Source organism: Schistocerca cancellata, chromosome 1, assembly GCF_023864275.1.
Source record: "Schistocerca cancellata isolate TAMUIC-IGC-003103 chromosome 1, iqSchCanc2.1, whole genome shotgun sequence".
Classification (NCBI taxonomy): Eukaryota; Metazoa; Arthropoda; class Insecta; order Orthoptera; family Acrididae; genus Schistocerca; species Schistocerca cancellata.
Genome location: NC_064626.1, coordinates 89,053,953 through 89,081,368, shown reverse-complemented (window position 1 = coordinate 89,081,368; position 27,416 = coordinate 89,053,953). Strand labels below are relative to the sequence as shown.

The following is a 27,416-nucleotide window of genomic DNA, read 5'->3' as shown; positions in this document are numbered from 1 at the left end:
TCAGAAGGATGTAGGTTGCAGTAGATACTGGGAGATGAAGAAGCTTGCACAGGATAGAGTAGCATGGAGAGCTGCATCAAACCAGTCTCAGGACTGAAGACCACAACATGGGACGTTTGGTGGTGGTGGTGGTAAGGGGGGGAGGGGGGGGGGGAGGAAATGGGAAACACTGACAAATAACTGAGACAGAACACAGAGGTGTGATAAGAAACTGATATCGGACCTCACAAAACAATAACACATTAACTACAGAACATTGTGCTATCCTATATGTACACTGTGCAGCTAAGCGCCACAAGAAACAAAGTTCCATTTCAGAGGCACTGTAATGCAGGTTCAATGCCTAAAGCAAGCTACTGTCAGAATCTCCTTACAGCGTTGGTCATGATGCTTATATTAGTTAACATGAATGCCATCCAGGCATCTCGGATTTTTCCTGTTTAGTTTGTTTGATGCAACAGCTATTTGATTTTGCTGAGTTTTTACACTGTATTTGTACAGCATTGTGCCATGTATGCTACTAACTGCTTGCCACGCATAAAAGCTTTGAAGCATGGAGTAGAACCAAGTTCCTTTTTAGACAAAGGACTGTCACTTTGGTTCTGGAGACCATTTAAATGGGACACTTTTGCACCACAGCTAATGTAATGTGTGTGTCGTCTGGGGTAAATTTACCATTGAGGTATATCTTTGTCATTAAAATGTATAACTTCGAATTCTTAGGTGTTTGGAGAGTGTGTATGGCTTCTACATGTAAGTGAGTTGATAATATTCCTTTTCGACTAATCCATACTCAATTTTTCTTGTTAATACTGCATTTGTTTATGTTACATTTTTAGGCATTCCTCATTTAGTGAGGCAAAAATAATGCACCAATTATTTCAAAAACATTTCTGGCCTACGTCAATGTCATTTGGATAGTATGCTTATGGTAATGGAAGGTTCGTGGTAGAATGTAAACAACAGAAACAAGAGGGTGAGAAGAGGACTTATTGTTTAGGTGGATCAGTGTCCATAAGATGCATAAAAATTTTTCAGTGAGGAAGGGATTTGGCTAGAAAATAAAGGATGCTGTTGAAAGAGAGAAGACAGGTGCAGAAGGTGAGATGGATACACATGGCATCCCTGACTTTTTATTATATTCTCTACCACATTGCACTGTTGCTGATAATCGTTTGTTCTCACTGTAGGTGTTGTGGGACTGGCTGAATTCTCTAGTTTTGTAATGCTACGAAACACTGTCACCAGACAACACACTAAAGGCTAAGAAGTTTAAGGTAGTGATAGTAATTTCGTCGTCTCATGTATATTCAACCAAACAATGTTCTTCAGTTTCTATGATGTACAGTATTCTATTTTACACTTGCAAACTTACAATAATAACAAGAGATGATGTAAAAATACAAAACATATATTATCAATTCAATATATACAACTGAGTTATAAAACAATGTTTTCAACAATGCTTCTTGAAACAGAATTGTCTGCACATTTTCTGGCTAACACAACAAATATGAAATAAGGTTCTACACAATCCAATTAACTTCTTAGTGATGTATTAAAACTTAAGTTGTAAGCTTATCTTCAGAGCTGATGTAACTGCTGTACTGTTCTGGGATACCTTTGAAGACTTTTACTTTGGCCCTTATCTGTTTCCAAGTATACTGATTAGTGTTTTTTGCATCTCTCACCATTGCCTGCAATGAAGATAGTTCACAATGTATTTGCAGAGCTTCCATTAAGAAAAATTTGGGAGTATGAAGAACAACACACACACACACAAACACACACACACACACACACACACACACACACACACACACACACACAGCTACACTGTGTCAACTGAACAAACAATCCGGTACTGCAATTTGGCAAATAGACTGGGGTGATCTACCATTTATTAAGTTTGAGACATCAAACACCACTGACCATCTAAAAATAATAACTGTCGGGTACGTGTAAATTAAAATGTAAGAGTTACTCCAGTTACTAAATAAGTCAAACAAATCTTTCAGTCTGCTCTGGAGTGTAAACAGCTATGAAACATCATTACAAATGGATTAAATGTGTCTAGTGGGAACAGAATTGGTGATTAAATATAATCGTCTTAAGAGGGAGATACTTTCATTTTTCTTTGTTTAATAAAAACTTACCTGCAAGACAAATTTAAAGAAGATAACAGCCATCAACTTACATTTTCATTTTACATCTGAACACACACTTTCCATTTAGTAATGAATTGAAATTATTACTCAACAAAGGAAAAACTCAGTGTTACAATCACTTGGACAATATATCTTCACTTTCCGAAATGCATACAGAAACATATGTTTTCATCATGTATACTACTAAATTTCATGGCTATTAATGCAAGTAGATTGAACACAACTCGAGCAATTTCTTGGTATTTAGTGAAACAGAAAAGTTTACTCACTTTGTAATCTTCACCATACTTTTTAATCATGTACGTAAGCCATTCACACTGACTCTTGGGGAGGGCAAATTTTTTGACTCGTGGTGCTTTTGCTGCAGCTTCTAAGTTTTCTGCAACATACAGTTTTCGTGGGCCTTCTGTCTCCATGGGTTCTGGCTTTTCTTCTATTTCTTCCCTTGGTACAATTCTCTCTCTGACAGTGGGTATTGGAAGGACTTTATTAGGATCATAAGCTAAGCCCATATCCGCCATATTTTCTTGCACAGATTTTCCTGACTCCCAAGCATTCTTAATTTCCTTGCTGTGAATAAACAAACACTTTCATTTACAAAATGATGGTTCAATAAAATAAAACTTCAGAATGTGCATAATACTCGAACAATAACACAAGTTAGGATAGAATAAATATTTATGTAGGTAATACAACCATTCGCTCAACAGCGCAGCAGTAAGAAGCCGACAGAAGTGATTACTAACTGATCCTTCAGTAAAAACACACATACAACCACCCCACCGAGCAAGGTGGCACAGTAGTTGGCACACTGGACTCACATTCAGGAGAACGATGGTGCAAACCTGCATCTGGCCGTCCTGATTTAGATTTACCGGGGAGCAAAATAACTGATGATGGTCGAAGTAGAGAGGATATAAAAGGTAGACTGGCAATGGCAAGAAAAGCGTTTCTGAGGAAGAGAAATTTGTTAACATCGAGTATAGATTTAAGTGTCAGGAAGTCGTATCTGAAAGTATTTGTGTGGAGTGTAGCCATGTATGGAAGTGAAACATGGACGATAAATAGTTTAGACAAGAAGAGAATAGAAGCTTTCGAAATGTGGTGCTACAGAAGAATGCTGAAGATTAGATGAGTAGATCACATAACTAATGAGGAGGTATTGAATAGAATTGGGGAGAAGAGGAGTTTATGGCACAACTTGACAAGAAGAAGGGACCGGTTGGTAGGACATGTTCTGAGGCATCAAGGGATCACAAATTTAGCATTGGAGGGCAGTGTGGAGGGTAAAAATCATAGAGGGCGACCAAGAGATGAATACACTAAGCAAATTCAGAAGGACGTAGGTTGCAGCAAGTATTGGGAGATGAAGAAGCTTGCACAGGATAGAGTAGCTTGGAGAGCTGCATCAAACCAGTCTCAGGACTGGAGACCACAACAACAACAACCCTAAATTGGTTAAGACAAATGCTGGGACGGTTTCTTTGAAAGGGCACAGCCAACTTCCTACCCCAACCTTCCTTATCCAATGGGACCCATGACATTGCTATTTGGTCCCCTCCCTCAAATAAATCAACCACCCAACCAACAACCACCCACTCACTAGTCTGGCACTACTGACTGCACTAAATCATTGCGACTGTGTATGTGAGCTTTGTATCTGCTCATCTGTTAGGTCCACCAATGAGAATTTTGTCTAAAGGTCAGCTGGTAATTATCATTTTTAGATGCTCATCTACTTCAGAATAAACGTGCTTCACATTAATGATACATTTTATGCAATGCATTTTTACCACAAATAATAGAGTGTTACTTACTTCACTGATAAGATATTAAATACTAGAACAAGTACAGCAGTCCAAAAAGAAATCGAAGATCAAGGTATAACATCTTGCCAATGAGGAGATAAGAGAAACAGTGAACAAACCCATATTGGGGAACGAAGTTCCTAAGAACTATCCCAGCATTTACCTTATGTGATTTAGACACATTATGGGAAACCAAAATCTCAATTGCTAAATGGAGACTTGAACTACTGTTGCACTGAATGTGGAACTAGTGTCTTACAACTGGCCACCTCATTCAGCAAATAATCCAGAGACTGGATTCATATACATGCTTGGCCAATGTCATTTGAAATCTCACAGTGGATGTTGCTCTCATTACACAGACATTTGTGAAAATTTTGTGTAAGAAAGTACATAATGAATGAGGATTAAAATAATTTTTCCAGAATTTTTTGATCAATACTAAAGTTGTAACGCCATTCTGAAATGTGGGCCATTTTCACAAACTGATGCCGAAATACAGGATGGCTTGTAAATTTGTAACCTCTAAGACTTTGTTATTTATGAATCAATTTTATTTAGTTTCATGTCACTGTAAAGATAAACAAATCAACTATAATATAAAATTATTAAAATGCTGGGATTCTGTTGCTTCTAAAGATTTTATTTGCAAACTTCAAGAACTTTTTTCACCAACACCATGTTTCATCACTTAACTTTCATTTCACATTATGTCTATTACCGTGTACTTTCAATGTAAAAAAAATATCAGAAGGCTATTCTTCTGTTATAGATACATCTCATACTTCTTCCATAAAGCAGTAATAACTCACATTGAAAACACGAGGCATGTTTGTGAACGTTTTCTTCACAGATATTGTGCTTTCTACATACCTCTCAGCTTCTCTCAGTCGAAGTCGTCCCCAACAGTGCAGTTGATTTTTTGAAACTGTCTATACAGTGATGTAGGTTAAGATGCCATCCCTTTGCGAGTAATTGATGGAAAAAAAATTCTGGATTTTGTGAAACACTCAGTAGTGTTAAAAATGATTAAATGTAGTCTGATTGTGTGGTGTAATAGACAGGATAACAGCTTCACATTCAGGAGGCTGTGGGTTCGAATCTCACCAGGTTCACTGATTTTTTTTTAAATTTTTAAATCTTTAGCAAAATGACTTCCATAAGTCAATTAATTGGTTCAAATGTAATTCTTTAATTTCGTTCATTTATCACATAATTATTAATCACAATATCAACTTCTTCATTTGGTCTCATTTTTCTTCCTATCATTCTTTCTCTACTTGAAATCATTGTTCATTTGTTTTTAATTAATTTTATGTATTAATTCTGATTTAATTTCTTTTGTTTTATTACTCTGTTTTTTCATCCACATTATTGCATTCATTATAACTATTTCTCACTTTGCTTGGATTTTCATTTTACTTATAAGCCCATCTGTCATTTAAATTTTCATCTGTGTTATTTTGGCCCTAGTGCAGTAGGTATTTAAGGTTATGTTTTAAATGTCTGTATGATGATTATCATGCAAAACAAATGTGCATCTGGTAACAAAAATATATTTTTCACATCACAGCACAAATATAAATAGATTATTTTGTGTTTTTTTTTTTTTTTTTTTTAACTGGTAGATCGGAATTTTCAAATACTTGAATATTGTAACAGATAAATATACTTAAATTTGTATTCACAAAAATTCCGACTGGAAAAAGAATAATACAAAGAAAAAATGAAACAAATGAAAAACTTCATACGGTGATTAAAATTATTTGTCTAGGGAAGAGAAATAAAAAATTACATTTAAACCAATTAATTGGCTAAAAATAATGATGCAAGCTATTTCAATAAAGATTTAAAAATAAAAATAAATAAATAAATAAATTGAGTAAAGTTGCCGAGATTCGAACTTAGTACCTCCTGTATGTCAAGCTGTTGTCCTACCCATTACACCATACAACCACACTACATATTGTAACTTTTTTCGCTCCTGAGGGCAACACAAAATTCCATTTTTTTTTTTTTTTTTTTTTTTTTTTTTTTTTTTTTTTTTTTTTTTTTTGCCAATTACTCTCAAGTGAGGACTCACAAGGGTAAATGGCTGCAGTGCGTGATACCTGGGATCTTAACCTCCATTACCGTTTAAACAGTTTCAGAAAGTTGATCGCAACCCTGAGGACCTCTCCTCGTCAGTGAGGGACCGATGACCTCACAGTTTGGTCCCCCCCCCCCCCCCCCCCTTTAAACCAACCTTGTCAGTGCCTCTTCTATCAGATAAGTTACTTGAGAGTAATACATGAGTTTTAATAGTAACAGAAGCGTGACTGTTGAAAACTGGCAGCAGCCTTATTACTGTTCTTACTCTGAGCGAGGCATGTCATATTTAACTCTTACTTGTTCTGTAAAGTAAGTGTTAAAGATTGCATAAAGTAGTCACCAACTCTTTCTTGTTTGCCCACACAGATTCTTCGTCATATAACTGTGACATCTATTTCTTATTTTGCCATGGCAAGGAAATGTAAGTCTCGGACCCATCCCACACATTAAGCTGAAGATGCAGAATGTACACCAGATCTATCTATTGTCCTTGAAAGTAATGACAGTTCTGAATTACTTGAAATTTCACTACTTAACGTTACAAAAAGAACGCTTCACAGGTGCCCAGAGAAAACATGACAGGTGCTCAGAATACATTTTATCTGAGTCTTGTTGCTTTATATTAAAATTACAAAAAACAGAATTAGAAGCACTATGTGTTCTGGTGGAAAATAAGCTGTAGTGATACATCCCATACCCTAAATGAGAAGTATCATGCCCGTAAATACATATGTCAGAGAAAAGATGTTCATGACAGAGTAGTCAATAACTGGTGAGCACCTGAATGTTGGGAGGTGTTTTAAATTTTAGATGTTAATACCAGAGCTAATGATCCAGTGGCTGTATGGAAGTGGATAGCGGTCAGACAACCCTCCCTGCTGTGTTGAAGACAGGAGTTCCATGGAGCGGGTGGTATGGAGGAAAGAGCTGAATGCAAAATTTCAAAGATAGTAAATGTACTGTAAATGTTAATTATCAAGTTGAATATCAGATCTATTATGTACAGTGCAGAGAGGCAGAATACGAGTTGGTAGCTGTCCTCGTTTATCATGTACTCAGTTGTAATTTTGAAGATAATATAAGAAGGTGAGTTGCATCTCACTTCTTATTTATTTGGTGGAGTGAATGAGAATGAGAAGTTAATTTTCTACAGCCTGTAAGGAGGTAAAGTCTGAGCCTATAGGGAGGAAGAAGGCACAGAGATTCAGGGCATAGACTAGCAGGACCCTGATCAAACAGCAAATGAATATTCAGTAAGCAACATTCATTCTATATAAAAGGAGTTTTCAGGTGGCAAGCAATTTATTTTGGTATATGAGCTGAAGTGTAACAAACCACTATGCATCCCACGCCAACCTGAAACACTTCAATGCCTCAAGAACACTGCTGTGCTGAATGCACAGACAGTTTAGTGCTAAAACTTGAAGGGAAACTGAGCAGAAGTTGTGTAAAAGAAAAACTGCAAATACTTACTTAGCATCAACTTCACAAGGCAAATAAAAATCCAAACACTTTTTTGACATTACTTAAAACAGGGCAATGAAATCAAGGGTATTGCGAAACGAGGATGGTATTTTGTCAAACGGAAGCTATAGAATTGGAAACATTATATATAAGGATGCAGAAACACAAGTCCATACGTTTTTCTATGATGAAGATTTAAATTAAATAAATTTCTGCTAAAAAAAAAAAAAAAAAAAAAAAAAAAAAAAAAAAAAAAAAAAAAAGTGGATGCTTATCTGTCCCTTTAGAAAATGGCAAAAGAGTTAATCAGACAAAATGAGGAATTTTGTACAGTCTGAAAGATGTGTGCATAGCATTCAAAGAAAATATCCTTCTGATGAAAAAGTTCTGTGAATTTCGCCCAAAACAATGCATTACTGTAAACAGTTGTGGAATGCATAGCATTTGTATATGCACTTATCACCAAAAAGCAGAATTGCTGAGGCGTGCTGCACATGTAAAAGAGCCATACACTGAACTTCTACAGAAAGTTGTTTGCAATCTGGAAAATGTGGGATCTATGGTGCACTGTTCTCAGTGCGCTGATATCACGTTGTATATATACAGTCCTGGAAATTGAAATAAGAACACCGTGAATTCATTGTACCAGGAAGGGGAAACTTTATTGGCACATTCCTGGGGTCAGATACATCACATGATCACACTGACAGAACCACAGGCACATAGACACAGGCAACAGAGCATGCACAATGTCGGCACTAGTATAGTGTATATCCACCTTTCGCAGCAATGCAGGCTGCTATTCTCCCATGGAGACGATCATAGAGATGCTGGATGTAGTCCTGTGGAACGGCTTGCCATGCCATTTCCACCTGGCGCCTCAGTTGGACCAGCGTTCGTGCTGGACGTGCAGACCGCGTGAGACGACGCTTCATCCAGTCCCAAACATGCTCAATGAGGGACAGATCCGGAGATCTTGCTGGCCAGGGTAGTTGACTTACACCTTCTAGAGCACGTTGGGTGGCACGGGATACATGCGGACGTGCATTGTCCTGTTGGAACAGCAAGTTCCCTTGCCGGTCTAGGAATGGTAGAACGATGGGTTCGATGACGGTTTGGATGTACCGTGCACTATTCAGTGTCCCCTCGACGATCGCCAGTGGTGTACGGCCAGTGTAGGAGATCGCTCCCCACACCATGATGCCGGGTGTTGGCCCTGTGTGCCTCGGTCGTATGCAGTCCTGATTGTGGCGCTCACCTGTGCGGCGCCAAACACGCATACGACCATCATTGGCACCAAGGCAGAAGCGACTCTCATCGCTCAAGACGACACGTCTCCATTCGTCCCTCCATTCACGCCTGTCGCGACACCACTGGAGGCGGGCTGCACGATGTTGGGGCGTGAGCGGAAGACGGCCTAACGGTGTGCGGGACCGTAGCCCAGCTTCATGGAGACGATTGCGAATGGTCCTCGCCGATACCCCAGGAGCAACAGTGTCCCTAATTTGCTGGGAAGTGGCGGTGCGGTCCCCTACGGCACTGCGTAGGATCCTACGGTCTTGGCGTGCATCCGTGCGTCGCTGCGGTCCGGTCCCAGGTCGACAGGCACGTGCACCTTCCGCCGACCACTGGCGACAACATCGATGTACTGTGGAGACCTCACGCACCACGTGTTGAGCAATTCCGCAGTACGTCCACCCGGCCTCCTGCATGCCCACTATACGCCCTCGTTCAAAGTCCGTCAACTGCACATACGGTTCACGTCCACGCTGTCGCGGCATGCTACCAGTGTTAAAGACTGCGATGGAGCTCCGTATGCCACGGCAAACTGGCTGACACTGACGGCGGCGGTGCACAAATGCTGCGCAGCTAGCGCCATTCGACGGCCAACACCGCGGTTCCTGGTGTGTCCGCTGCTCCGTGCGTGTGATCATTGCTTGTACAGCCCTCTCGCAGTGTCCGGAGCAAGTATGGTGGGTCTGACACACCGGTGTCAATGTGTTCTTTTTTCCATTTCCAGTAGTGTATATATATATATAATAGAGGGAAACATTCCACATGGGAAAAATATATCTAAAAACAAAGATGATGAGACTTACCAAACAAAAGCGCTGGCAGGTCGATAGACACACAAACAAACGCAAACATACACACAAAATTCAAGCTTTCGCAACAAACGGTTGCTTCATCAGGAAAGAGGGAAGGAGAGGGAAAGACGAAAGGATGTGGGTTTTAAGGGAGAGGGTAAGGAGTCATTCCAATCCCGGGAGCGAAAAGACTTACCTTAGGGGGAAAAAAGGACAGGTATACACTCGCACATACACACATATCCATCCGCACATACACAGACACAAGCAGACAGTTCTGCAGACATAGCTCTTTGCCTCTGTATATGTCTGCTTGTGTCTGTATATATGCGGGTGGATGTGTGTGTGTGTGTGTGTGTGTGTGTGTGTGTGTGTGTGTGTGTGTATGTGTGTGTGTGTGTGTGTGTGTGCGCGCGCGCGCGAGTGTATACCTGTCCTTTTTTCCCCCTAAGGTAAGTCTTTCTGCTCCCGGGATTGAGATGACTCCTTACCCTCTCCCTTAAAACCCAAATCCTTTCGTCTTTCCCTCTCCTTCCCTCTTTCCTGATGAGGCAACCGTTGGTTGCGAAAGCTTGAATTTTGTGTGTATGTTTGTGTTTGTTTGTGTGTCTATCGACCTGCCAGCGCTTTTGTTTGGTAAGTCTCATCATCTTTCTTTTTAGATATATTTTTCCCACGTGGAATGTTTCCCTCTATTATATATATATATATATATAGAGGGAAACATTCCATGTGGGAAAAATATATCTAACAACAAATGCCACACATCTAAAATCTTATTTACTTCAGTGACGGCAGTTTTGCACAACATAAAAATTTTTAAGAACCCCATAAATTGGTGCCATCACAATCAGCAGATCATGGAGTAGCTGCAGAATGAAATTTTTTTGTCACTATCCATGGATAAAATGCATATGATGGAGTTGATAGGAACATTAAATGTTCAGCCACAAGAGCAAGTTGACAGTGTCCACATGACAATCACTCTGCAGCTCCAAAAGATCTGTTTACATTTGCCAAAACCCATATTTCAGGAATACAAACATTTTATGTTATGACAATGCAGATAACAAAATTTATAAATATGTTACACAAAGTTATGAAACTGGTTCTACCATTGCTGGGACAAGAGTTAATAATTTTTTCAAACCACTGAATGAAAGCAGATTGTCGTAGAGTGCATTTCATCATCTTAATTCAGACAAGTTATCTTGGGCTTCAAAACAAGACCTCTGTTACTATTAAAGATGAAACGTCAATTGCAGCTCTCTATAATAACCAATGGTGGTGAGGAATACTTCTGGAAATATGTGAAGAACATAAAAATGCAAAGATCGAATTCATGAGACCAAGAAGACCTTCCTCAGTCTATTCGTGGCCTCTTCATCTTGATGCTTGCTGGATCCCTTATGAAAATATTGTAATGACTTTGTCTGCTCCTAGTCATAGGTCACTCATATACTTTCAAATCAAGACACAGTATGTTTGGCTCAACTTGAACACATGATAGCAAACTGTTAGCTTTGACCTGTGTTCTATAACATCCATCACAATTGTGCATTGTGGTTGGTTGGTTTAAAAGAGAGGGGGGGGGGGGGGGGGGGGTGGGGGGGGGACCAAACAGCTAGGTCATTGGTCCCTCATTTCGATTAAAATAATTCCACAAGAGTGGGAGTAAAATAATGGAGACATACAAAACAGAGCTGGAAGAAAGGAGACAACCACAAGAATGACAGAAGGGCAACAAACACTAAAATGGACAAAATCGTACAAGAAAACCACAGAGAGATGCAGAAAATATGTAGAAGAGATCAAAACAAGAGAGCAGATTACCATGGCTGGCTGACCATGAGAATAAAAAGGAGAAGCCAGCCACTCTGCAATACATTAAAACCTCCACCCTAAAAGCACTAGGGTGAAGGACACAGAGGGGACAAAGGACATGCAATAAAACTTAGATCAAATGATAAAACACACCCACATGAATAAAACGTAAAACTAAAGCTGCTGTTGAAGCATTGTCGCCCAACACTGAAGTTTGGGTGCTGGAAAAATTAAAAGTCTGCCGCAGAGCTGCTAAAAGTGGGCAGTCCAGCAAGAGGTGGATGACTGTCATTTGTGAGCCACAGCGACATCGAGGTGGGTCCTTGGGGCGGAGGAGGTAACCATGCGTTAGCCACATATGGCCAATGCGGAGCCGGTAGAGGACAACTGATTCCCTGCGAGAGAACTGCATGGAAGAGTTCCACACATTTGTAGTCTCCTTAATGACATGCAGTTTGTTGCACGTACTGTTATGCCATTCCGTCTCCCAAAGCCGAAAAACCCTGCATCGTAAGAGAGAATGCAGGTCAGTTTTGGAGATGTCCGTCCCCAGAAGCGGTTTCCGTGTAGCCTGTTTGGCCACCCTGTAGGCAAGTTTGCTGCTTGGGATTCCGAAGTGTCCTGGGGTCCATACAAATACCACTGAAGGGACCATTCGAGGGCATAGATGGTCCTGAATGGACACTACCAAAGGATGGTGAGGGTAGCACTGGTCGATAGCTTGTAGGCTGCTCAAGGAGTCATTACACAGGAGAAATGACTCACCAGGGAATGAACGGAAGTGCTCAAGAGCACAAGATGTGGTCGCGAGCTCTGCAGTGAAAACACTGCTGTTCAATATGTCCTCCATGAACATACACAAAGCCTACAAGACCATCAACCATCGAGCCGTTGGTGTAAACCACTTCATGGCCCCAGTACATGTCGAGAATCAAGAGGAAATGATAGTGGAGAGCCGCGGGTTTACCGGAGCCCTTAGGGCCATGTGAAAGGTTCAGAAGAATCTGCGGCCTAGGTGTACACCATGGAGGTGTATGTGAATGGACCTCGAGGAGAGGTGGTAACGAGAAGGACTCCAGTTCAGACAGAAGGGACCGGACGTGAACAGCAATCATAAGCCCTGACCTCGGCTGCCAATGTTGGAGATGAACCGCCTTGGTCGGGAAAAGGAGACGGTAATTCGGATGCGCAGGAGAACTATGAACATGTGTAATGTAACAGGCGAGCAGTTGTACACACCTAACCTTCAATGGAGGGACTCCGGCCTCCACCAGGACACTGGTCACCAGACTTGTTCTAAAAGGCATTGCTAGGCGAATGCCACAGTGGTGCACTGGGTCGAGTAAACGAATGATGCGGGCACCGCCGAACCGTAAACCAGACTCCCATACTCAAGGTGGGATTGAACAAGAGCTCTGTAGAACTGCAGCAGAGTAGAGCGATCCATACTCCAGTTGGTGTTGCTTAGGCAGCGGAGGGCATTGAGTTGCTGCCAGCACTTCCGCTTAAGCTGATAAGGTGACGTAGCCAAGTCAATTGGGCATCGAAAACCTGTTGTAAGAATTGATATGTCACCACTACAGTGAGTGGATTGTCATTAAGGTAAAGTTCTGGTCCTGGATGAACAGTGCAACGCCGACAGAAATGCACGACACATGACATCACGGCTAAAAAGTGGAAGCCATGGGTTAGAGCCCAAGTCTGCGCCCTGTGAATAGCTCCCTGTAGGCACCACCCAGCAACACCGGTACTGGAGGAGCAGTACGAAATGCAGAAATCATCTTCAGAAGGTGAGACTGACGGCCCTACAGCTGCTGCTAGATGGAAAGATGCCATCGCACCAGATCCGGTTGAAGATGACGAGGAGATGTCGCTTGTAGTCAGTCGAGAGATGTTTAATCACCTGACTGTGGATCCAATCCGGCCCAGGAGCTGTGTTGGAGCAATGTGCAAGGGTGCTGAGGAGCTCCCACTCTGTGAATGGGGTGTTACAGGATTCACTGTGGCATGTAATGAACGAGAGGACTTTCCTTTCCATGGGCCATTTGAGGGTGCAAAAGGCTGGGGGATAGTTCTCCAATGGGGCAGAAATCCATTCCAGTACGATTATGCCATAGGTGGTAAATCATTGGAAGCGGTAACGACCGTAAAATACTTAGGAGTTACTATCCGGAGCGATCTGAAGTGGAATGATCACATAAAACAAATAGTGGGAAAAGCAGGCGCCAGGTTGAGATTCATAGGAAGAATTCTAAGAAAATGTGACTCATCGACGAAAGAAGTAGCTTACAAAACGCTTGTTCGTCCGATTCTTGAGTATTGCTCATCAGTATGGGACCCTTACCAGGTTGGATAAATAGAAGAGAGAGACATGATCCAGCGAAAAGCAGCGCGATTCGTCATGAGGACATTTAGTCAGCGCGAGAGCGTTACGGAGATGCTGAACAAGCTCCAGTGGCGGACACTTCAAGAAAGGCGTTACGCAATACGGAGAGGTTTATTATCGAAATTACGAGAGAGCACATTCCGGGAAGAGATGGGCAACATATTACTACCGCCCACATATATCTCGCGTAATGATCACAACGAAAAGATCCGAGAAATTAGAGCAAATACGGAGACTTACAAGCAGTCGTTCTTCCCACGCACAATTCGTGAATGCAACAGGGAAGGGGGGATCAGATAGTGGTACAATAAGTACCCTCCGCCACACACCGTAAGGTGGCTCGCGGAGTGTAGATGTAGATGCAGAGGCTCGAGCATTGTGCTCAGCAATCGCATTTGCGATGAGAGGTAACATGCCATTGATGTTCATGCCAGGGACACCTGTTGGGGTCTGGTACCCAAAATGACATCTGATCTTTGTCCAGACTTGGGAAGGTGATGTGTTGCACACAATAGGCAACACGTACCTCTCCCAACAGTCCTGTTTCCATAGTTTTATAATCTGGTGAACACAGGCAAGGAGCCGCTTAAAGGCTATTATGGCCGAAGCTCTATAATTGCCTCAGCGACTTCTGGCAACTGCCAAGGGACCGTCTTTCGCCGGGGGCACTCTAAAGAACAAGAGACTGTGTTCTCCGTCGCAGGAACGATCGTTGTAGTGACCTGCTCAATGACACCATCAATGGCACCACGTGGGGTGTTTAGTGGTGACAGTAGAGGTGAAGGCTTCCCAGCCTGCCTTGTTTAAAGCCCATCTGGGTAGGCGTCCGTGGGCATGACGCCGGGGGAGTGACAGGAAGATGGGGAAGTGGTCACTACCACACAGCTAGTATGTGTTCTCCAGTGGATAGATGGGAGAAGGCCATGACTGCAAACTGAGAGATCAATGGCCAAATACATGCCATTTGCCACACTGAAATGTGTGGGAGCACCTGTATTTAAGAGGCAGAGGTTGAGTTGTGACAACAAATTTTCGACCTCCCTACCTTGGCAAGTAAGCATGGCACCACCCCACATTAAAATCTCCCAAAAGTAAGAAAGATTTAGAGAGTTGATCAATCAGAGCAGCCAATATGTTCAGGGGTACTGCACCATCTGCAGGAAGATAAACACTGCAGACAGTTATTTCCTGTGTCGTCCTTATCCTGACAGCCAAAGCTTCAGGAGGGATTGAAAGGGGCACAGGTTCACTACGTACTGAATTCAGGAAATATTCACAAACTCCATCTGACACTCTATTACAGTTGTTACGGTTCCTGTAACATCGCTTATAGCTGTGGAGGACAGGGGTCCACATTGCCGGGAACAAGGTTTCCTGGAGGGCAATGCAGAAAGCAGGTGTAAAGCTTAACAGTTGCTGTAGCTCAGCCAAGTGGTGGAAAAAACCGCCGCACTTCCACTGGAGGATTATGTGCTCTTGAGATTAGGAAGGCATGAGACCCTCAATGAGACAGACTACACCTCAGCATCACCTACTGCCACCAGATGAGTACCTGTGCGATCGACATCCATTGTGTTTGAGGGTGCAGCGAGAGCTCGGTCCTTAGTGGACGCCAGAATCTCCACCTCATCCTCAGACACAGAGCTTGTAGGTAGTGGTGGTGGGGGTGCCACCACAGTGCCACGATTCTTGGGGGACTTTTTCTTTTTAGGTTTCTCTCGCTGCTCCTTAGGTTTGTCCAGCTGGGAGGGCTTCACTGATTCAGTCTCAGTGACTGAGGAGGAACATGAAGCCCTACGACCAGCTAACTGTGGTTGCTTCAGCCACTGTTAGGAACCTGGGAAGGGAGTGACCCAAGGGATCCCTTCCTGGCGAGAGGAGCCAAAGAAGACTTACAGGAGAAACAGGGAAGGAAGTGTCCCCCACCATCAAGGGGGCAGGTGCAGCCTGACAGCTTTGAGAGCCAACTGTATGTGGCAGACGGAAGATGTGGCAGACGGAAGATGGCAGAACTGGTGTCTTAGAGGTGGCACAGGTTGTAGAACGTAGCCTCTCATATTTTCTCTTAGCCTCATTGTAGGTCAGTCAGTCCAGGGACTTATATTCTATTATTTTTCTTTCTTTCTGGAGAATCCTGCAGTCTGGCGAGCAACGCGAATGGTGCTCTCCACAGTTGACAGGCGAGGCACAGGGAATATAATCCTGACAGAGGTGTTGCTGAAAGTACAGCGGGAAGACTTATGGCTGAACTTCCAGCACTTAAAGCACCACATCAGGGGAGGGATATATGGCTTTACGTCACAGCGGTAGAGCATCACATTGACCTTCTCAGGTAATGTGTCACCCTTGAATGCCAAGATGAAGGCACTGGTGGCAACCTGATTATTCCTCAGACCCTGGTGGACACGCTGGATGAAATGGACACCTTGCCACACCAAATTGGATCGCAGCTCATCATCAGACTGCAAAAGAAGGTCCCTGCAAAATATGATACCCTGGACCATATTTAAGCTCTTATGGGACGTGATGGAAACAGAAACACACCCCAGCTTGTCACAGGTGAGTAGTGTCTGTGACTGGGCAGAGGATGCTGTTTTGATCAAGACCGACCCTAACCGCATTTTGGTCAAGCCCTCCACCTCCCCAAACTTGTCCTCTAAATGCTCCACAAAAAACTGAGGTTTCATTGACAAGAAAGATTCCCCATCAACTCTCGTGCATATGAGGTACCAGGGTGAATAAGCTTCGCTGCCATCCTTAGCCTGGCATTGCTCCCATGATGTGGCCAGGGGGCAGGGGGGAACAATTTGAGGTTGTATTTCTTAGCACTGAAGTTAGGCCTTGACCGCATAGAGACTACTGGTGTTTGACCACCAGCAAGAGATGACGTACTACACTTCGTGGTGTGCCATCTGCCCTGATACCACCCACTCTGACCAGGGGCCACGGGTGCCTCCCAGCCGCAGCAAAGGCCACCTGGCAGGATGGCCATTACCGGGAGTCCCGATGCCCCAGGGTAACAGGCATCTACTCCTTGGCATACGTGGGAGTTAATGGTGCAGGCACCAGCAGATAGATCCCTGTGTGGTCTGGGGGCTACAACCAACTGGGTACATGGCAGCCCCACCACAACGGACTGACTACCGTGCGGGATATCAGGCGCAAAAGAGCTAAGAAGTCAATTATCGTCGACAGCACAGAAAGCAATACTGCACAGAGGATGGAGGAAAATGCACCCAGGAGTGTGACCTCACCCAACAGCTGGAGAATGAGCAGAAGTGCAGATCCACGTCGACGAAGGATGAGAGAGGTCTCCGTGCATGATGGACACTACGCACCATGTAAGGAGCCCTTCCCCAATTGGCTTGCTCTTTGGGAAAATTTTGAAAAATGGAGGTCAAACCCTACAGGCGATCATCACATAAAGGCCGAACTGTGAGAGACTCCTTTTACTTGCCTCTTGCAATAGGCCCTCGGGCCTATTCTAACCCCTGGACCCGCTAAATTTTTTATGAATAATATTTGTGATACTGGACTGCTTGAATGCTGTTTTTGATAATAATATGGGAAGAGTTTGTGGTGATTTGTTAGGGAGTTATTTTGATGTTGGCAACTGCAAGCAATAGATTGGTTTGTAGGTTTGGAATTATTAGTGCAGTGTGTTGTTCATGCTTCAGAGATATAATTTTATGTTTTGTTTTTTGTTAGTGATGAATATGACAACAAAGTTCATAAGTTGGTCCTTGAATGCTCCAAATGGAGACGACATTTTGAGCACGATTAAATTCCTACATTTATTTGGCTTAATTGTTGAATATGTCAAATGTTATGTATGAGATTGACCAAGTTTACTATATCTTAGACAAAGGGCAAGATATGTTGCACTGCTGTGGAACAATGTATGGCATTCTGTCTGGGCTGGATCCTGATTTGATGATTCTAAGCTTGCGATTCAAGAATTTGTGTAGAAGACTTAAGATTTTTGCTATGCCAGATTTTTGTGTTGGCTGATTTTAGTTGACAAGTTTATTTTTAAGGTTTTATTTTTTTTATTGTAGTTGTGTATGGCATGTGTGTGTACATCTGAAATTGTGTGTCTCTTGCATGTGGGGAAATGACAATGCAATTTTGGGTTGTGTTGCTAGGTTTTGGTAGCTATGTTGGATTGCAAACGGTAAGTATCAAGGAGTTTGTTTTACCTGCACTGGTGAGCTTAGGTTTCCAATATTAGTTAGTTTTGGTTTTGTGGTACTGCAGACAGGTCAGTGACGCAGTCGATACCGCTTTTTTTTTTGTTAATTTTTGCTATGTATATCGATCTTGCTTTTTGTGCTCTGTTTTAGGATTTTATTAGTGGTATCATTATTTTAAGCTGAGCTGCTATACAGTCCAACTGATTTTGTCAATACCACCTTCCGTCAGTTTTCGTAATTCTGTGCTATGTGTATCAGTCTTGCTTTCTGGCTTTTTGTAACATGTTCTGTTTTAGTATTTTTATAGTGGTATTGGTGCAAGTTGAGCTATATAGTAACAGTTAAAGATTGTTTGCCCTTATTGTGTGCTTTTGTTTTTTGTGAAAGTATGGTATTGGTTAGTTTAGTTTATGTTGTCATTCCATTTTGTATATTTTACTATTAATCTGATTTTGCAGTTAGGTTACATTTTAATCTGCACCCATCCAAAACCAAACTTCCCGGCAGTGGTCCCATTAGCTTCAATTTTTATTATTAAAATTTGTATGATTCTATACTTGATGTTTATGATTTTGGCCAATGTAAATGTTTAACGTTATTTTAAAGGATGTTTGTGTTATATCTTGGGACTTTGTATGTCGACACTGATGAAAGCCACCAGTTGGTATTGAGTGCCTTGGTTTATACATATTCTTCACTGATAACTAGTTTGAACCTAAAAACACTTACTAAAATATTGTATTTTGTACTAACTCAAGATCATTTGCTGTACACAAGCCAAGAAACACAAAAGTAAGTGAATACATTTTTATTTGTGTTCTCTCAGTTTTAAATCATTAAACACAACAAACAACACCCTCCTGGTTTCTTTTACATTGGAAAGTATGATAATAGGCATTATGTTAAACAAAAATTATGAAATGGTGAAAGTAGTGATTTTAGCAGGAAAAATTACTAAATTTTCTGAAGGGGAAAAAGAGGTCTTTAGAAACAACTTTCATTAAAGATCTGAAACATTTGTACTAAGCACAAGTCCAGCACAATTTTATATCATAGGTGAACCTTTTATCTTTTCAATGACACCAAACTGAATGAAACTAATTCATAAATAAGAACAGTTACAGTGGTTACATAATTTTAGCCCACCTTTCCTATCAACACCAATTGTAAAAAGACCTGACTATCAAAATTACACCCCACACAGAGTTTTGATGTAAAAAATCTGGAAAAAATAATTTTAACCCTCTTTCATTATGTGCTTTTGAGTGACTTTAAATGAGAACAAAGGATGCTTCTAATATAACCTATAACACAATAAGACTCCCCTTTCCTCACTATATATGAAAAATGGTGCATCATGGCAATATCTGTGCATGTTAGTCGATGTGTGAGCGATATTGTATTATTTGTTAACCTTGTTAGGCCCTACTTGCCCTGGTGAGATAAGCACCACCCTCCTACATAGGATTCAACAGTTCATAATTTACAGTGTTCTTTCCCTAGTTGTTTTGGAGACATCACAAGATCAGAATTATTCACGAATCTAAACAGAAAGACATGTTTTCATAGGTGAATTTGTACAGCTGTTAAATAATTTGAAAAAAAAAAAATAAAATAAAAATAAATGGATACTTGTACCATCCAGCTGTACAATGGTATGCTTACTTCTATCAGTTTAGATTATTCCTCCTGTGAATACGTTTGTAATGATAGAAACTGGTAGAGAATAAACATAAAATTGTCCAGCTGATGGCATACATTCCTTTTTTCAAAGAAAGACAACTGTCACTGTCAAGGGCAATGTATAAGGAATTTAGCCACAGAATGCAGATTTTCATGATCTATACTAGTGATGTTGCCGTTATTTGTATTATGGGCATTAGGTTGCGATTCAAGGCTGAGAATCATGCCATAGATCATGGTGTAATGCTCATAATATGAATACCAGCAACATCGAAATTGACCATGTATTTTCTGATGAACCATGTAGACATTTGCTTTAAGTGATATGGAAAAAGATGAGAAATCTACATCTCAATGGCTGAACAGGGAGTTGATCCTAGATTCTTTTAAACTTAAGTACCAGGATTCAAATTCTTATCTGTCCGTCCAGAGTTGGGTTTTCCCCTAAAACACTTACGACAGATAACAGGATATTTCCTTTGAAGAGTGCACCACAAACTGTCATCTGCAATCCCATGTTTTGCTTTGTCTCCACAACAACTAAGGAAAAAGCAATAATTAGAATAAAAACTAAGGAGTGTTGAATGATTTTAACCCAATTTCTCTCAAAAAATTTTGGGCACCGAATTGTGAGTGGATATGGTTAGCAGCATAAAAGTATTCGCTGAGCTAACAATATGGACATACCCAACACCTAGTTCGGGGATTATTAAATGTGAAAATATAACGGCCTGGCACTTGCATGTTACTATTGTCAGTTTCTAATTTAAGAATCGGGTTTTGAATAAATCTATAGCGGAACTCCACCACTGCCGGTCCCAAGTCCGGGGCCTCATTTTGCAAGTGATGAGGGGAAGGAGTACCACCTCATTAAAAAACCTGGGTCCATCTGGCTCCGGATGGTAGCACCCTGTAAGGGCCCCTGCCTAGGGTTACTAGGTGAAACCTGGTCAACGGTCTCAAAGGCGGAAGAGGAAGTTCAGATTCCCAACAGCAGAGAGAGCAGTAGAACTACCTCCAGGACTCACAATGTTGGTTGTATGTTTTGTGGCCTTTGGGCCACACCCAAAATAACTTTCATCAATCATGGAAGTGGGTGATGTAAACTATTTTACCCCAGGTGGATGATCCACCGTACGCCAGTACATCAGCAGACATTCGGATTCTGGGGAGTCTGCAACATTGCACAAAGACAAGTAGGAGTGTCTTGGAATCTCATCCAAATTTCAACATAGGCAATCAACGCACCTAGCAACTTTCAATGCAAACTCATTGCTGAAAACCGGAAAACTAAAACAACTAACAGATACGCTAAAGAACCACAACGTACTCATAACAGCCATTCAAGAAACACGATACATGGATACAGATACCTCCGATTCCGAAGGTTTTAGGATATACAAAGGGAAAGTGGGACCGAGAGTAATGAAAAATGTACCACATCTTGGGACAGCCTTTATAATCAACAAACAAATCTTGAACTCAATAGTTGGCTTTGATTCCCAATCAGAAAGAATCTCAAGTCTTACACTCACAAGCACAAACAAAATCTACACAATTATCAATGCACATGGCCCTATAAATGAGGATAACAGGAAAAACAAAGAAAAAGGGGAGGCCTTTTGGAATCATCTAGATGACATTATTCAGAAAATTCCAGATAAAAACATCATCATTCTTCTTCGAGATTTTAATGCACAGATTGGTAAAGAAAAAAGATATAAGAAAATAGTTGGAAACTATCCTGCACACAAGAGAACAAACAGAAATGGTGTGAAATAGAACTTTGCCAAGCACACAATTTAATTCTTAAATCCACAGCTTTCAAGAAACTACCACGAAGACAAAAGACATGGATATCCCCAAATCCTAGCCTTGGGGAATTTCAACTTGATCATGTGGCAATCAAGAAGATTTCTAGCAAAGAAATCATGAATGTTACGGTACTCAGGGATGCAAACTTGGAGTCAGACCACTACCTTTCTAAAATTAAGTTCAAAGTCATCCCAAACAGGAAACGCAGCATGAAACAAATTAAGGGTCGGAAGTATAGCATAGAAAAGATATTAAAATCAGATGAATTCACAAAAGCAACAGAAACCATTCCAACACAAAGCTGGTGGGATATCAAGGAAAACCTCATTACTACAGCTGAACGGATAGCACCTAACAAAAAAAGTAAAAACCATGCCTGGTGGTTGCTGGAATGTGATGCCCTCATTGAAACAAGAAAACAGGCATGGCAAAATTGGCAATCACAGAAAACAGAAGAAAGTAGACTGAATTTCATTACAGTTAGAAAACTGGTAGCTAAAAATATAAAAAGGATTAAGAAGACACATGAAAACAAAACTCTCCTCCAAATTGACGAAGAATTTGCTAAAAACAACACAAGAAGCTTTTACAGAACTTTCAAACAAATGTTATCAAGATACAAAGCACCCACCCTCCAATTTCGAGATGTAAATGGGACCATCGCTCACAACAATACGGAAAACTGCAAAATACTAGCAGGCTACTTTCAGAAACTCTTGAATTGTGAACCCATCCTTGAAAAATTTGAATCCATCCCAAACAAGAGTAAGAAGCCAGATTCAGAACCACCGACGACTGAAGAACTACAGAAGGTCATTTCAGAACTTAAAAACAACAAGGCGTCCGGAGAAAATCAAATAGTGGCCGAACTATGGATAGAGGCTGACAAAAATGCAGTTACATCCCTAAAGTGTGTTTTCAATCAAATCTGGAAAGAAGAAGAGATCCCCGTAGAATGGAGAACAGCTCTCATCCACCCTATCCACAAGGAAGGTTTGAAGACAGACCCCAACAATTACAGAGGAATATCACTGCTGGATATAACATACAATATTCTTTCTAAAGTCCTTTTGAACAGGGCAGAGCTGCAATTGGATCCGCAAATCGGGGAATACCAAGGAGGTTTTTGAAAGGGCAGATCATGTTCGGAACAAATACTAAACCTCAAAAACATTATGGCATACCAAAAATCAAGGGCAAAGACATACATAATCTCCTTAATTGATTTCAAAAAAGCATATGATTCGATTGATAGAGAATCTCTGTTATCAGTCCTGGAAGAAATGGGTTTGGATAAGAAAACAACTTTCACAAAAACATTTTCGAAAGTTAAATTTATGGGCGAACTATCAGAACCCTTTGAAATAAAAACGGGAGTGCGACAGGGAGATGGGCTCTCACCGTTGCTGTTCAATTGTGTGCTTGAGAAAGTAGTCAGAGAATGGAACACAAATATTAAGAGTGGTATAAGACTGGGTTGCAAAAAGAAGAACCTTAAAGTAAATTGCATTGCTTTTGCAGATGATATGGCCCTGTTTGCTGAAACAATGGAAGAAGCACGGGAGCAAATCCTTGAACTAAAGAAACAAGCAGCTAAAATTGGTCTTCACATCTCCTTTGAAAAAATTAAGATATTGACAAACATCAAGCACTCATGTAAATACCTCCAAGTTCAAGAACAGAAGATTGAAAGAGTAAAAGAACTCAAATATCTCGGAGAATGGATTAGTTGGAATGCTGGGGAAAGCAAAGTAATGGAATCCAGGAAAATAAACTTGAATTGGCCTTCCAACTAACAAAAAATACAAACAACAAAAAATCCCTTTCATGGGGTCCACAATTACACATTACAAGACAGTGATTAAGCCAGAAGCACTGTATGCAGCAGAAACACTTAACATGAATTTCAAAGACCAAACGGAGAAACTTGAGCTAAAGGAAAGAAAAATTTTAAGAAAAATCATTTGTACAAAGTTTCAAGACAATAAGATTATATACATCAAAAATGAAACTCTCTACAAGAAAATTGAAAAACTTTCTGATTCTATGCGAAAAAGGAGAATAAATTTTTATGATCATCTTCTCCGAATGAATTCCAACAGATTAACTAAACAAATCTTTGACTTCTTCCGTAACCGAAAAACGCAACCCAACTGGTTTAAAGAAACTGAGAAAGACCTAGTGGAATTAAAGATTTCAGAAAATTCACTTATTGATCGAACTGCTAAATTAATTACTAAAGATGAAAACATAAGGTTCCAAGACAAATCCACACAAAAGTCCAAACCCTTCATCTCGGAAGAAGAGAGGAGAAGAAAATCAGAAAGAATGAAGAAATACTGGGCCCTAAGAAAAGAACAACGCACAAAGAAATGATTGATCCAGCGTACCCCAGAGAGGGTGAAACGAAAGAAGAAGAAGAAGAAGAAGAAGAAGAAGAAACCTATAGCGGCTGAAACATGGGACAGTGTATCATACAACGTATGACAAATACATATATTCAAGTCGGCCTATAGTGACACAGGCACTTGGTTTCATTTTAGGCGAAAGTCAAGTTTACAGTGAATTCAGGAGAATGTTTCTCGCTATCACTCATTTTGATACAACTACGGCAACAACTTGGTATTCAGTAGAAATAATAACGGCTTATATAGGTCGCGCCCAAGATCAACAGAAACTATTGAAAACACACCTAGTTCAGTCTACATGATGTGAAAATACCTTACAGCGACAAGTGTAGGTGCTATAAGAAAAGCTTACCATGGAATAGTAACGCCCTTTTTTTGTCGTTTACTCTGTCTCTTACGGTTCACCTTATAACGATAGCGCTTCTTCCTCTTTTGTTTACGTATTTTCGTCATTTCTTACTAAATCACAACAGCTATTTACAAACACGTGCACCCTTCTACAGCCGTACAGCGCTTCATGTAAACACCATTCAAAGATGTTAGTAATGAGCAGCACCACTAGTGACCATTGAGATGCACGAGACAGAATTTTTGTCGGCAACAGACTTTACTTATATGGCGAAAGGCTTGCCCGCAAGCGCACTAGAGATTTTGAATGAATATAGTACAGATAGATCTCGTTCAAAAGTACCGCAAATTCTGTACAAGTACTTTTTACACACCTTAATAATTACTGCATTCTGTCGGCTAGCTAGAATGAACTTCGCTAAAGGATTTTGAGAGATAATGCAAGGGTATGAAATAACACTGCTAAACAAGACTGAACTTCTATTCAAGAGACTGGTGGTTCTGATCTTCATCCAGCCACCTTGATTTAGATTTTCCGTGGTTTCCGTAAATTACTTCAGCCAAATGTCGGGACGGTTGCTACTGTATAGCCATGGCGATTACGTGTCTTATCCTGTCAAACTAAACATGTTAGTACGACTGTATACAAGGTGACTTTTTTTTACTTTGAAACAGAGAAATATCTCAAAAATTGCACATGTAATTAAAAATGGAAAAATATGTATTAAATATTTTATAAAAGGTATCCTGCGATACCAGTGTTGACACTCCCCCATCCCACCGCCTGGGGAGTAACTTTGAAGTCTTAAATACGAACACCCAATTTTTGTTGTAGGTGAGAAATATATCGGAAAAATACGTAACTTTTATATGTAACACTTTTGTTGTTGCTTAATAGATTGCACTGTAATCGACAAATAACAAAACTGAGTCCCAAATCGGTATTGTCTGGAGAAAAATGCATTCGATCAAAACATACATGTTCAGTAATTGTGAAAAAAGCTTTCATCTCTCCCTTACCAAATGGGACTAGCAGGGGATACTGAACATATACAAAGAACAGCAGCATGCAAGCTCACAGATTCGTTTGACCCATGGGAGAGTCTCTCTAGGATGTTAAAAGAGGTGAGGGCAGACCCTTGAATATAGATGGGAACTATCCCAAGAGAGTGTATACTGACTAGGAGTTACAACATATCACTCCCATAGGGATAGTGAAGATAAGATTAGACTAATTACAGTACACACAGAGGCATTTAAAAAATCATTTTTCCCTTGCACCATACATGAGTCAAATGGTCAAAAGCCTTAATTACTGGTGCATGGGACATACCCTCTGATATGCACCTCACAGTGGTTCGCAGAGTATAGTTGTAGATGTAGACTTAGAAATGAGAAGTGTTCCTGATATAAACATCTGACATTGTTTGGTGAACCATATTGTGTGTTGTTAGTATTCTTTAAGTAACTCCACAAACGAAAGTCAGGTGGAGTAAAATCTGAGTTTTCGCTGGGCAAGGCACAGGAAAGTCTCATCTGATCCACAGACTATTATGCATACAATCTAATACTATCTGTGCTGCTACAGAAGAATGTCCTGGACAACCAGCAAGTCCAAGGGAATCACATCGTCTGTAGCAAGTCCAAGGGAAAGCCTGCAAGCAATACTGGAAGATTGTCCTACAGTAATGTTCGATATTTATCATCATTTAAGGTGCCATTGATAAAGAATGAACCAATGAGTATGTCATCAACTATTCCACACCGAACATGATGTTTGTTGTTCAGCTTGGGTTTTCCAGATTTTAGTAATACATGTTGTGTCTTTTAATCGAAACCATGGTTAGTGATGGCCAGCTGGACAGAGAACAATACTCAAGCAAAGAAACTGGGTCTCTCTGTATTTGATGAAGCAATCACTTGCAAATTGTTCTGGAAATTATTATTATGAAGTTCCGATGAAGAGAAATATGAAAAAGATGATATTTTCACGTTTCATTATTGGGCGAAGAGTTGTCTGACTAATTTCCGATTCATGACTTAAATGCCGATTGCTAATGGGGGTGGAGGGTGGGGGGTGGGGACATGATTCACTGCAGCTAATATCGCAGTTTCATCATTCTCTCCAGCAACAGTTCTTTGATCATTCCTTTCACATGCTTGTACTGTTCCCTTGGTGGAGAACTGTCGAATAACCAGCAAAGAGAAGCAAGTGATCACACGCTGTTTGGTAAATGTTGAGCGTAAAGGGTTACAGCATTATTAGAATTCCTGCCACTTTCTCCATTAATGTAAACCATTTCAATTTTCTGTTCTACTGTAATACCTTGCATTCTAATTAGTAACGCCATCAGGTTAAGAAGGAAAATATTTAAGAAGTGAAGGATGACACACAACAATGAAATCAAATCAATTAAGGAATTAATGTTTCAAAACAACTACATGGAGAAAACTGCAAAACACTGAGCTGTTTGACACACACATCTGTTTTTATGTTTCTTGATCCAATGCATTTCTCTTGTGACAATACCATTTTGGGACTCATTTGTCTTATTTGTCGATTACAGCACCATCTACTGTCCAACAACAAAGTTTTACATACATGCAAAAGTTACATATATTGTACCGTAGAACCTGATTCTACAATAAAAGTGGGATATTCTTATATAAGATATCAGCCACAGACCAACTCGCTGAGAGTGGGTCAGGGGAGTCAATATATATGTCAACATACAGAATTTTTAAAAATATTGAACACATATTTTTCCGGTTTTCTGATCTGATGCATAGTTTTTGAGATATTTCATTGTGTCAAGATAAAAAACTCACCATTTATGTGAATTATGTTATTTCTATTGTTCTTAAAATGTAATACCATGATATGTTCAACGTCTTTGCACAAGTGATCACTAGATGAATAAAACAACAACTATTACTGTACTTTGTAGATATCACAAATGTTTTTATCATAGAAACAGAAGTGATAACCAAACTTTGCTTTTTCTGCTTTGCACTGATATCAATCGTACTCCCAGGGCTCTGTTTTAATAAATTATGATGATTTAGTATTGATATTGTATAATTTTATCTTTTGTTAAAATGATGTCTGAAAAAAAAGAAAAATATCAAAGAATGTGTATT

At 40.5% G+C, this 27,416-nt stretch overlaps 1 protein-coding gene across 1 annotated transcript; it reads right to left on the bottom strand.

Annotated features, from left to right (window-relative positions):
- Window positions 1–1,395: 1,395 nt before the first annotated feature.
- On the bottom strand, window positions 1,396–24,470 carry LOC126150304 (nucleolar protein 16-like). Its single transcript, XM_049915871.1, has 3 exons — window positions 24,280–24,470; window positions 2,438–2,738; window positions 1,396–1,697 (listed from the first exon to the last, which is right to left on the bottom strand). The coding sequence occupies exons 1-3, from the start codon at window positions 24,378–24,380 to the stop codon at window positions 1,566–1,568; spliced, it is 534 nt and encodes a 177-aa protein (XP_049771828.1). The 5' UTR covers window positions 24,381–24,470; the 3' UTR covers window positions 1,396–1,565.
- Between the last annotated feature and the right edge of the window lie 2,946 nt (window positions 24,471–27,416).